The following is a 13,300-nucleotide window of genomic DNA, read 5'->3' as shown; positions in this document are numbered from 1 at the left end:
GTGACTTGTCCCAAGTTTTCCAATTCGTAAGCTATAGGGCTGACACAGAAATCCAGGTCTGCCTTGGAGAAGAGTGGGATACATTCCACACGCCCTCATTTATAAACAGATTCTTCAAACTGAAAGCATTTTTACTAGCTTTCATCTCTTAAAACTCTGTACTTTTAGTTCTTCAGCAATGTCAGCCAATTACCAGGTTCCTCGTGGGACTTATTTCATCTCAGTGCAAAGGCTGCCATGCTGCCAGAGTCACTCTGTCATTAGCTCGACCTCCCTGTTGCATTTGCTGCCGCGGATGGCGTTCCCATTCTGGAGACTCCCTACCCCCACCCCCACTCCTCTCTGTTTTCTAAGCCCTCTCAGTGTCTTTCCTGCCTCCTGGGCTCTTCTCTTGCTTGACCTGTCCCATCACACACTGTGTTCCTGACTGCTGGGTCCTCTTCTCCCAAACACCCTCCCTGGGTGGCCCTGTCCTGTCCATGGTCCAGGCTGCAGAGGGCCTGTGTCCCCAGGTCGTTGCCGCAGGCCCAGGCTCTGCGGAGCTGCAAAGCTGTCTCCCAGGCACCTAAACTCCAAAACACAAGTTATTTTCTTCTCCATTTCTCCTTCTGAGTCAGAGACAATGTAAACACCTGCCATCCAATCATTCCCGACTGGACGAGGGGCCCTGGACAATGCCCTCATTTACTTCCACAACCCATTGATGCCCAGTCCAGTGGGACCCACCAGGGCTGCATCCTTGCCTTCATTCCCTCAGCCCCTACCTGACCCCGACTCTTCTCAACCTTCTCTCCCCAATCCGATGCCAGTCTGGCCTCGTTCCCTGCTCTCTCACTGCTGCCAGGTGATCTTTATAAAATATACACTGGTTGTTTTGGTGATTTAGTTGCTAAGTCATGTCCAGCTCTCGTGACCCCATGGACTCTAGCCTGCCAGGCTCCTCTGACCATGGCATTTCCCAGGCAAGAATACCGGAGCGGGTTGCCAGTTCCTTCTCCAATACACTGGTTCTATATTCCTAAAAAACATGGTGTAAAACCTCATCATTTCTGGTCAAATGTCAAGCCTCCAGCCCTTTGTGATCTGCCTTCCGCTTATCTCTCTGTCTTATCTTCTTTCACTCCTCACAGGCTGCTCTGAGCTCCAGCCATTTGGAGCTATCTGGAATTCCTTTGACTTAGCCCAGAACTCGGAGAAGGCAATGGCACCCCACTCCAGTACTCTTGCCTGGAAAATCCCATGGACGGAGGAGCCTGGTAGGCTGCAGTCCATGGGGTCGCTAAGAGTCGGACACGACTGAGCGACTTCACTTCCACTTTTCCCTTTCATGCACTGGAGAAGGAAATGGCAACCCACTCCAGTATTCTTGCCTGGAGAATCCCAGGGACGGCAGAGCCTGGTGGGCTGCCGGCTATGGGGTCGCACAGAGTTGGATACGACTGAAGCGACTTAGCAGCAGCAGCAGCCCAGAACTTCGGTCACTTCGTTTCTTACTCCTACTGGTCAGACACATTCAATTCCTCGGACTCCCTGATTGAGCTCCCCCTTCTCTGTACCCTCACAGCCCGCCCAGACACCACTTCTCTCTCGTCCCCACAACCGTCAGTGTTCCTGTCCTTCTCCCTAACCAACTGTAAGCTCTCTGATGTGAGCTGTGCCGTGGCAGGTAGGACAGCTAGCCTGTCTGCATCTTCCTTACTCACAACAGTGACTAGCATGCGAGAGGCTCTCGGTAATTGTTCACAGGCAGGCAAAGTTTGTAGCCGGCCAAAACCAAGTTTGTGTTTAATGATTCCTTCCAAGATCTAACTCACTAGAACTTATGGATCTTATTTAGCAAATGTTACACAAAAATCAAACCATAGTATGGAGTATAATTAAGAAGAAAAAAATATAAACAATAGTTATAAATAGTATTGCACACAAATTCCAAGACTTGTGCTGATTTAATCAACAGACACCAAATGCTGAAATGTCTTCCTCTCATCAGAAATGCTATTAAGTATAATGGGCCTAAGCCAACAGTTCATCTCTGAGTTGTGTTTTTCACATATAAATGATGAGGAACTGGATTTGATGACCATCCTCAGTCCAGGGATCTGACATCAAATTGCACCTGAAGCTCATCATTTTTGCCCTTTATCCTTACAGTCTCCTTCACCCCACTGTAGTTGCATCTGTAGATGTCTGTCCAGCTCACACATGAACAGTCTCCTCCATCTGCATGGCCACGGGGTGGGGTCCTGGCAGCGTGTAGCTACAGTGTGGTCCTGCCCTCCTCTTACCTCAACTGAATGGTGCAAGAGTGGGCCCCTGACCCAGGCTGGCCCAATGTGAGACCCTCCCCTGGGAATGGAGACTTGAACCAAGACAGATGAGGCCCAGTCAAAGCTCCTAAGAAGCACCAACACCTGTGGCACAGCTTCCAGCCGTTCACTTGACTCATGTTCACCGACCGTGGCCACGAAGCTGGGATGGTTTTTGGTGTCCTCTGTAGGCTGCAGCCAGTCTTCAAGAACTTTCTGGTTTCCTGATGGCTTTCTAGTTCTTGTGCCCAATCTTTCCTGAGGCTCACTGCATGGCTGCCCTTGCGTTCTCGGAGACACCTCGGTCCTCCCAATGAGGGCTTTCCTTGATGAAGTTAGTGCCACTTGGTTAATTGGCAACAACGTATTTTAGCTCCAGCTTTTCCGGGTGGGCCTGAGCAGCTGTTCCCTCTATCCTGTGGGCCTTTTCCTCCTCTGCCTAAGGCCATGGAGCACTCTTGGGAACTCCTATTGAAGGCCCAGAGGCAAGCACTGAGTCTTCTGTGAGTGTTTTTCATAAATCTTTTATTTTTTTTTCCAGTTAAGCACGGCCATATAAAAAAGGGAACAACAACAACACACAGTTTAACAACGCTCGTAAAAGGAGGTAAAAGGGCCTTGTGCAATTTCATCAGATACAACCGGCCCTCCTCATGCCAGTTCCAGCAGAGAAAACATCTTGACAAATCATGTCCTTTAGTCAAAACAAGTTGGAGTCCAAACACATGGAGTAGATATAAAATATATTATTTTCAGGAGATTGAAATCCAAACCACAAATTCCAGAAATGCATTTTTCAAAGTGCTGCCTATTAGACATGCTCATTTTAAATTAAATTAACGCAGTTGTGAGAGTGGGAAGGTATGGTTCAACTTATTTATTAGATCGCTATCAAGTTTTTTTCTAGAGATCAAGGTGCTTCATGCACAGGCATTTGAGAGAAGACTTACTTGACTGTTTATAAAAAGTCAGGTTCTGCCAAAGTGGTTTCTCTGGACTTTGATACTCCCCTCCACCCAGGGCACTGCCCTTTGAAGCCAACAGTTCTGTGCGGCTAACCACAAGTCTAGCCTCCGGTGGAGGAGTATGCTGAGCTGACTCCAAACACTTTCTCAGAACCGCAGAAAGAATGACCTCGAGGGTGCCCAGCTCTGCTCCCTGGCCTGTTCACTTTCCTTGATAGAGCCTGATGGGGAGAACTTGGGCGAGCAAAGTTCTACAGCTCAGCGTCTCATCCCTCAGGAAGGCTTTTCTTATTTTTTGTTAATTTTTTTTTAAAAGATTATATCATTTAAAATGATTTTAGGCAAATAACAAGCATGCCTTTTGCTATCAGAGCCTTTCCGGACTCATTTATTTTGAAACCAGATCAGAAGCATGAGTGAATTTTCTGTGCTCTAGAATGAAGAGAAAATTTCTTGCTGGGCTGGACAGCCAATCCTACACTTAGGTGGAGGGTGGATGGTAGTTTTCCAAAGTGGCCTCAATGATATTTTCTGCTCCTCATGCTCTGGTTCCCTTTTTAACAGGAAGAGAGCAGGTCCCTCCCCTTGAGCCCAGGTAGGCATTTGTGACTGCCACGACCAACAGAGCACTGTGTGAGTGATGCTCTGTGGCTTCTGAGGTTCCCGCCTGGTGCTCTCTCTCAGGATGTTTGTCCTTGGAATGCGGCTGCCTTGCTGTGAGGAAGCTCAGGCCATGTGGAGAAGTCTGTGTGGAAAGGAACTGAGGCCTTCAGCTCACAGGCCGGGCTGAGCTACTGGCTGATGGTTAGCATAACCTTGGAGGCGAACTCTTCTCTGCTGAGCTCTGCCCAGACAGCACATTCATGAACAAAATAAATGATCGATGATATTTAAAGCCAGCGTTTCAACAAGGCTTCTGATGCACCAATTGATAACCAGGACAGTTGGGGATGAGAGACTTGTCTGGAGAGTCTGATTTATACAGGAAAGTGTGCTAAAGCAACGGAAGGAAAGTGACTTTAACAAGTTGCGGTCTGATATCAGCACATGAGTTTCTGACCATACTAAGGGCAGAACTCAGCCACCTTGAATTCCCTCTCACAGAGGATTTGTTTGATGCAGAGAATCTTGGACACGTGTGTATCGCCTAACTTTCACCGTCTGCAGACATGTACATCAATGAGGCTGAATGCTGTGAGCCACTTTGGAGCATCTGGGATGGAAGTCTCATTTCTCTATAGTACAGAGGCTGTCTGAGGAGCACTTGTGGGGTGGAGCATTTGCCCTCTCCCGGGATGTGAAGACAGAGCTTCTGTAGGGCTCCTGGTGGAGTTAGGGGCCTGAGTTGTTTTGGGCTTCTGCCTCCATTCCCCAGGTGGTCAGGGTCTAGCCCAGCTGGCCTCTCCTCCCTTGAACCATCTCATCACAGCACATGTATGGAATCTCACAGGCTTCACAGCTTGCCCCAGGTGGGATGGTCTGTGTCCCGTGAGACTGAGGACACCAAGGTTGGACTCACAGGGGAGAACAAGGGGGTCTGCAAAAACACAGTGCGGTCGTACAAACACAGCTTCCCACAGGCACTGAGCCTCCATGTCTCTTAGCAAGAACAAGTCAGGAGTGAGATGGGACATGCTTGTGGCTTTGCGGGGAGGTGTCTGTTCTCTCCTATGTGATTCACTTGTTCTCTCAGCAGTCAATCTGTATGCACCAAATGCCCACATGTTGGCTCTGCACAGGGATACAAACATTCTCAAGGTGGCTCTTGGGAACCACACTCTGACCAGGACCATGAACTTGTAAAAATAAAAGTAGCAATTATGTACTTAGCACTTACTGTAGGACAGGCACCGTTGTAAATACTCTATGTACGAACTCACTTCATCCTCACCACAGCCCTATAAAGTGGGTACTATTATCATCCTCAATTTATAGTCCGCAAAGAGTCAGACATGACTGAGCGGCTTTCACTTCACTTCAACGTGTAATGATAAAGATGTATAATGATAAAGCAAGGAGTACGTGCAGCTGCAGAGGTGTGTGCACAAGGTATGGAGCTCTGACGATACCCTTGGGCCTGGAAACCCCTCTCCTATGGTCTTCCTATCATCACTGTGGGGCCCACAGCACCCCCTGCGGGAACAACTACTGGTCTACTTACTAGCACATCTCTCCCCAGCTTCTCACCCCCTGCCTAGGCTACAGGTTCTCCCTCTGATGACTCTGAGCCAATGTCATCTGTGAAACCATGTGAGTCCAGAGACGGGAGAGCAGCTTAGCTCCCTTTCCAGCACCACGGCTCTCCCATTTGGATGAGCAGCACCCCAAGCTGAGAAGGAGGCCATGTGGACACCTTTATTTCATCAGGTTCTGTCTGTTTGCTCCTTTCAGGCTCAGCTTTGGTTGGCTCTGAGTGAGAAGAGAGGGAAACAGGTCCCAGAGGCAAAGAGTAGGGCAGCGAGTGGCAGGAAAGCAACAGCTGTTGGCCTCTGATACAGAATGAAGCTGCAGCATGTAGAGGCAACCCAACACCACTGCGTACATTTCTCCTCCCGGGGCTGTACGGCCCATGAGTCCCTGGACTGAGTCCCAGAGAAGCAGTACCAGCAGATGACCCCAGGAGAGCGCCCTCACCTGTGCTGTTCTGAGGATCACTCCAGGCTGGGAGCTCATTGAGGCACTGCATAGATACTGGAGAGGGAAAGCATCTGTGCTAATCAGTCATCAGGAAGAAAAGAGTTTATGATACGTGAATACTGAACTTCCAAGAGAATACCTGGTAGCATCCTGGTGCCAAGAAATGCGAGTAAGAGCGTGGGCTTTGGAATAAGATGGATCTGGGGACAAATCCTGGTGTCCCACTTCCTGTATGCTGTTCAGAAAACACCTAGAAGAGGGGGGAGGATGACCCAGCCCTAGCCTTCTGAAAGTTCATATCTACTGGTTACCCCTTCTGGGCTCCAGTTTCCCCATGGGTAAAGCAGGGATAATGAAAGGGTCATTGTGAGGTTTGAATGTGAGAATGGCTGATCCCTGGGTACAGGTGACCACAGCTTAGCTGCCTGACTTTGGTAGTGAGAAGCCTCAGAGAGCAGGACCAGGGAGACTGGTGAATGGCCGTGGCCATGAGAGCCTCTGCCTCCTCCCTCCACATCCTCTTCTTTCCACCGCCCTTAAACCAAAGTAGAAGACACCCTCTCCCGATGGCGCACCCCCATCTCAAAGACAGAGCTCTTGGTTCCTCAAAGCCCTAGTGTTCCTCTTTTCATTTACCCCAGTTTTGTTCAAACCCTGACATGTAGGCTGCCAGTAAATTTCCTTGCCAAGTTCTCTGGAATGATGAGAAGAGCCAGCCATAGAGGCTCAGGTAGAAACAAAATAAAACAATTCTCCCTTGGGGTGCTTCTTTTACAAAGAAGACACACAAATGACCAAGTACATAAAAAGAGGCTCAACATCAACATCACATATATATTAGAATATTATTCAGACATAAAAAAGAATGAAATCACAATCTGGGACAACATGGATAGATTTTGAGGGCATTATATTCAGTAAAATGTCAGACAGAGTAAGATAAATACTATAAACCTTAAAAGTTCTCATCACAAGAACAAAATTTCTAACCGTATAACATTGTGGACATTAACTAGACTTACTGTGGTGATCACTTTGAAATGCATAAAAATACATTTTTAGGTATTCTGCCTAGCCCACCAAGACTCTCCCACCATGTGCAGACAAATGAGACGCGGCTGGTAAGTGAGTGCAGAGGCCCAGCAGCTGGGGGCTGAGGAGTGGGTCCTGGCAGCTGCTGGGAGAACACACAATTCTTCTTCTTAAATCCATTAAATGGAAACCTCCCTTTGGGATCCGTCTCTGGGGGCAGGAGCATCTCTGCATGAGCCCTAACTTCAGGGATTTGAATGGAGAGAAACATGGCAGTCCAGTGATGGCCCAGGACAGTTCTAAACACCCCCCCAGGCAAAGCCCGTCTTAGGACAGTGAAGCTTCCAACTGCAAGGAGAGCTGCAGAAAACACACTGTAGAGTTTAAAAGGGTAATTTAAAGATGTGATGTCTCATGGGTCACACAACAGTGATGGAAAATGCAAGTGGACAGTCCTCCTACAACAGACGGTCTGTGTCGGCCGCCGGAGAGTTGCAAAGTCCATTAGTGTATTAAAGGCACTGTGACATATGACAGCAAAGACTTTTGGTTTAATTTTCTGTTTAACCGAGGGTTTTCTGAACATATTTTGTCACAGAACACTTTTGCCAGGAAACTGTTCTTTTGTGGAACATCACTGGCGAGTTATGTTTGGGCAAGTTAGGGCCTCCTCTCACTGACACCGTATCTTTTTGCAAATCAGAAACTCCTGCAGCGAGCAGAGTGCAGGCGGCTTAGAGCCTCCACTTGGGCCCTTGGCCAGACTATGGATACAGCAGGCTGACTGCAAAAGGTCACAGTGGGCTGTCCTCAGACCTGACTGACCAGGGCAGGAAAGTCCACACTTATTTTAGTTTCTCTTCAAGGTTAAGCCCAAACTTATGAATGAAGCAACAGAGTGCTCAAGTGGAGAAAGTCAGAGAGCACGTCTAGCCTGGAAGTGTCTGTAAAAACCAGCCAGTATGAAGAGCTGCTAGACAACCCTGGCTCACATTTACACAGGAGCCCTTGAACACTTCTGAGAAGCTATCTGTGCTGTATTAATAATAAAAAAAAAAACAACAGATAGAGTGAAAATGCCCCAGCTACATGTTGCATCAGAAGCTGATGATGACTGGGAGCAGTGGGGAGGAGACCTCGTGTCCATTCCAGCTGCTCACTGCTTGGTTTAGAGTCTGACTGGCTTCCGCCCTCTGGCTTTTGGAGCGGACCAGTTTTCCTGGCATATGCATTTATTGAACTCTGAAAGGCCAGATCGTCTATGAAGATTAATTCATGATTTCAAAGACTCTTTGAAACTGGCAAAACATTCTGTTATTTCCAAGAGTTATTACAACCGAAATCCTGGCATAGACGAGGGGGTCAGCCTGTAATCTCATTTAGATCTTTTTAAATTTAGAAACTTTACAGTGGGTTAAAAATAGATCACATTTGTGTACTTTTCCTCCTTTCATCTCCACTGCAAAGGCGGTTTGGTAATTTTGACTTAGCCTCGATATTAGCCAGAGAAATTCTCGTACTTGTCACCCGGGAGTCTGCTAAGCCAAAATAAAAGTCATTTTCAAATGGATTTTGGGATGATGCTGGTTATATGACTGAGGAGAGTTACTTGCTATCCCACACAGTAAGCTTTAGAATTAACGGCACAAGACTACCACTAAGATCTGTATGTGGATTTGTGTTGAGTGAAAATGTGAACCAGGAGGGATGTTTTCAGTAGTGCTACCCTGGAGGGCTGTGTCCTTACCTATTGATCAGAAAAGATCATAATACTTAAGTCAAGGGAAGCTAGAGGGTCAGGCTGTTATAAGCAAAAGTTACATGAAGATTGTACCTGATTTTGGAAAGGCCAGACATTCTCTTCTGTGATACTCACCAGGGTTAAGGAGGTACTAGCATTTTCAAGCCCAGCAGAGACAGCATTACACTCAGGATTACCTCGACATGGTGACTTTACCTTCATGAACATGCTGAATCCAGTTTTAAGGAGATCCGTGAGGCCTGAAGACACGTGTTCAATGTCAACTGGATCTGGCCTCTCGGGATTAAATATCTCCTCCATGACCTGCTTCAACAGTGGTTTATAGGATGCCTGGAAAGACAAAATATTGTGCTGTAAGTAAAAGGGTTTGTTTGGTTTGTCTGGAGAGAGGAGAGCTTTATCTGCACCAAACGAAGCAAAATAAGTTTATTTTTGATCCTGAGCGATGGCTATGGTTTTGTGTGTGTGTGAAAAGACAATATAACAACATTGATTTTTTTGGGAAAAATATTTATTCCACTACACTAGCACTATTTTTTGTTTCTCATACTCCCTTCCACAAGCAAACAACTCTTACCAGAGCTATAGTTATAGGATGGTTAATTTTTCAATCTAGATTTAAAGTGACAATTTAATGCATGAAGTATAAGTTCAGTATAGTCACTCAGTCATGTCCAACTCTTTGCAACCCAAAAGACTGCAGCACACTAGACTTCCCTAGCGTGTCCAACACCAACCTTCCCCTGTCCATCACCAATCCCCGGAGCTTGTTCAAACTCATGTCCATCGAGTCAGTGATGCCATCCAACCATCTCATCTCTGTCATCCCCTTCTCCGCCTGCCTTCAATCTTTCCCAGCATCCAGGTCTTTTCTAATGAGCCAGCTCTTTGCACCAGGTGGCCAGTGTATTGGAACTGCAGCTTCAGCATCAGTCCTTCCAATGAATATTCAGGTTTGATTTCCTTTAGGATTGAATGGTTTGATCTCCTTGCAGTCCAAGGAACTCTCAAGAATCTTCTCCAACACCACAGTTCAAAAGCATCAATTCTTTGGCGCTCAGCTTTTTTATGGTCCAATTCTCACATCCATACATGACCACTGGAAAAACCATAGCCTTGACTAGATGGACCTTTGCTGGCAAAGTAACGTCTCTACTTTTTAACATGCTGTCTAGGTTGGTCATAGCTTTTCTTCCAAGGAAATTAATAAGTTAAAAATTAATAAGTTATTTGTGTCTGGAAGAGGTTGGAATAAAGCACGCGAAAATGTAAATGAGGGCTAATGCTAGGTTCTGCGAGTAGGAGACTCTATTTTCTTCTTTTTCCAAAACTTCAGAAATTAACAGGTATATTTCTGGAATCAAAACAATCCAATATGTATGTTCAATGTTAAAAAAAAAAGTTCACAGAATGGCCTCTGAATTTTCCAAACCCTGCTTCCTGAGTAAACGGTCTTAAGAAATTTTCTACCATCTCAGCCTTTCTGCATATTTAAGCTCTTAAACTTTAATCTCTCTAAACTGCTCTCCACGGAGAAGTCCTTTGGCTAATACTCTGCTAACTTATCAAATATTCATCAACTGCTTCCTTAGAAACAGAACTAGTTTTTGGCCAGGCACATGATCAATTGGCTGAAAGACTCCATTCTGCAGCCTTTCTCGCTGCTGAGTCTGGAAGTTTTGGAGAATGATATGCAAGGAGAAGGGGAGTGGGACTTCAAGAAGCTTTCCTCCCCTTTCTCTTTTCTGCTGCCTGGAATATTAAAGTGATGGCGGCAGCCTCAGCAGCCACTGTGGAAAACTGAACCATTTCTTGGAGATGCTAGAGCACAGGGCTGGAAGAAATCTGGGTCAGTGGAGACTCGTGGCATTACTACAACACAGATGGACTGAATAAGAACCTATATATGTGACAAGACAAAACTTTGCATGTTTAAGCCATTATGTTTCAGATCTCTGCTACTTGCAACTTAATAAAATTCTGTTACAAAGCACAAAGGGAAGATAAATAAAAAGCCCACTTCTTCTTTCCAGGAGCTTACAGACATTTCTTTTATTAGTCTACATATAGTTATACAGAATAACATTGGGCAGAACCAGAGAGATACACATAGGCTGTCACATTTAAGAGAGGAGAGAGTATACCCCTCAACCTACAAAAACCAAGAGAAGGCTGTTGCTCACCATAGGATGCACCTTCAGTAAGTAAGATGAGTAGTGATCCCAAGAAGAGCTCAGGCATAGGAAAAAGGTGGTCCTGTTGTCCAGTAAAACACTATGTCGGGGCCCCCTCTGTGCAAGGCACAGGGTACCAGGGTGACAGGACTGTGCTCAGGGCCCCAGAAGCCCCTGTGCAGACGAGACAGGGAAAGAAGGAAGCGTGGAGGGTTAGACATCCCCTTTCTCCCTTGCTCTACTTTCAGCTCAGCCCTGGGGAATGCAGCTCTTGGGAGAAAGGCCCTTTGAGTCAGCCTCCCCTTGAGGGTGAGCAGAGATTTGGAAGTGCTATTCCCTTAACACCTTCATTCTTGGGACTTTGTGATCATGGAATATTACTGGGCAAGGCTGTAAACACGTTTTATTATTTTTTAAGATATGTAGATAACATTTATTTAGATTGAGAAAAGCAGTCACAAATTAAGTATGGAAAAGTCACAGATAACAACACATCACATAATCCAGAGAAATAATCAAAGTGCTTTTCTTAATGAACTGCCTCTCATACCTCTGTAATACTCATTTTTTTTCTTGACTGAACTCTCTCCTATGACATTCACATGACATTCTCATATGATTGTCCTCTCACATGATAACAATTTTTAAACATAATTTTATTTTTAATTTTGCCTGTGTTGGGCCTTCATTGTTGCATGGGCTTTTCTCTAGTTACAGTGAGGTGGGGCTACTCCCTAAATGTGGTGCTTGGGCTTCTCACTGCAGTGGTTTCCCTTGTTGTGCAGTATGTGCTCTAGGGCACGCGGACTTCAGTAGTTGCGGCTCCCAGTCTCTAGAGAGCAGGTTCAATAGTTACAGCACATAGGCTTAGCTGCTCTGCAGCATGTGGGATCTTCCCAGCCCAGGGATCAAACCCATGTTTCCTGCATTGGCAGGTTGATTCTCTACCACTGAGCCACCAGGGAAGCCCCAGTTCAGTTCAGTCACTCAGCCGTGTCTGACTCTTTGCAACCCCATGGACTGCAGCACGCCAGGCCTCCCTGTCCATCACCAACTCCCAGAGTTTACTCAAACTCATGTCCATTGAGTCAGTGATGCCATCCAACCATCTCATCCTCTGTTGTCCCCTTCTCTTCCTGTCTTCAATCTGTCCCAGCATCAGGGTCTTTTCAAATGAGTCAGTTCTTTGCATCAGGTGGCCAAAGTATTGGAGTTTCAGCTTTAGCATCAGTCCTTCCAATGAACACTGAGGACTGATCTCCTTTAGGATGGACTGGTTGGATCTCCTTGAAGTCCAAGGGACTCTCAAGAGTCTTCTCCAACACCACAGTTCAAAAGCATCAATTCTTCGGCGCTCAGCTTTCTTTATGGTCCAACTCTGGGGTGGGGAGGGAAGCCCTATGATAGCAATTTTGAAATATCATTTTTTATAATGAGATGTGACGGTTATTAAACTGTTGTCTCTCAAGCCCAAATCCTCTCTTCCGTGCTCAGTTCTGGAAGGCTGGCCTGCAAACCATATTTGTGCTTTGCCATCTAGATCTGTTTGACTCTGCCCAAAGGAGCCCACGAAGGACACTGGAAGGCAGGGAAAGCAAGCGGGAACCTGCTCCTCTCTGCTCTTTCTGTCAGCATCACCCCAGCAATGGTTCCTTATCACTTGAAGCTGTCCCTTCTCTGGCCTTTTAAATCATAGAATCCAATACATTACCTTTCTTGTTTAAACTGCTTTCAGTTTTTTTCTTTTTTCTATTTTCACTGGTAACCAAAAACTCATTAAATGATATGTTTGGTTAATTTAAAGATACATGCACCGCAATGTTCATTGCAGCACTATTTACAATAGCCAGGACATGGAAACAACCTAAATGTCCATTGACAGATGAATGAATAAAGAAGGTGTGGTGTGTACACACACACACACACACACACACACACACACAGAATATTGCTCAGCCATTAGAAAGAATAAGGCTATTTGCAGCAACATGGATGGACCTAAAGATTATCATACTAAGTGAAGGAAGCCAGAGAAAGACAAATGTATATCACTTGTATGTGGAATCTAAAAAAATGATACAAATGAACTTATTTACAAAGCAGAAATAGACCCACAGACATGGAAAACAAACTTATGGTTATCAAAAGGGAAAGGGGCAGGGAGGGATAAATTAGAAGGTTGGGATTAAGATATACACACTACTATATATAAAACAGATAATCAACAAGGACCTATTGTATAACACAGGGAACTATACTTGCTATTTTGTAATAACATATAAGGGAAAATAATCTGAAAAAGAATATATATACATATAACTGAATCACTGTGCTGTATACCTGAACTAACAATATTGCAAACAACTCTACTTCAATAAAAAAAAAAAAAAGAGAGAGAGAATTTACAGTGATTTACGGTCCAGT

The 13,300-nt window shown here is 45.6% G+C and overlaps 1 protein-coding gene across 5 annotated transcripts in view; it reads right to left on the bottom strand.

Moving 5' to 3' along the window:
• The window catches only part of SCFD2 (sec1 family domain containing 2), a 378,818-nt gene that overhangs the window by 21,323 nt on the left and 344,195 nt on the right, over nucleotides 1–13,300 (bottom strand). For 3 of the 5 annotated variants that reach the window (XR_014059942.1, XM_081511422.1, XM_081511615.1), the window contains exon 7: nucleotides 8,898–9,032. Coding sequence is in view for 4 of the 5 variants with exons in the window: in XM_081511422.1 (XP_081367548.1) it covers nucleotides 8,898–9,032 (135 nt within the window). In the remaining variant the exon portion in view is untranslated. Of the gene's footprint in view, nucleotides 1–8,816; nucleotides 9,033–13,300 lie in introns of all 5 variants that reach the window. The other 2 variants (XM_081511330.1, XM_081511550.1) reach the window with 1 other exon arrangement.

Source organism: Giraffa tippelskirchi, chromosome 1, assembly GCF_054371585.1.
Source record: "Giraffa tippelskirchi isolate mGirTip1 chromosome 1, T2T-mGirTip1v1.2.pri, whole genome shotgun sequence".
NCBI lineage: Eukaryota > Metazoa > Chordata > Mammalia > Artiodactyla > Giraffidae > Giraffa > Giraffa tippelskirchi.
This window is presented reverse-complemented; position numbering and strand designations above follow the sequence as displayed.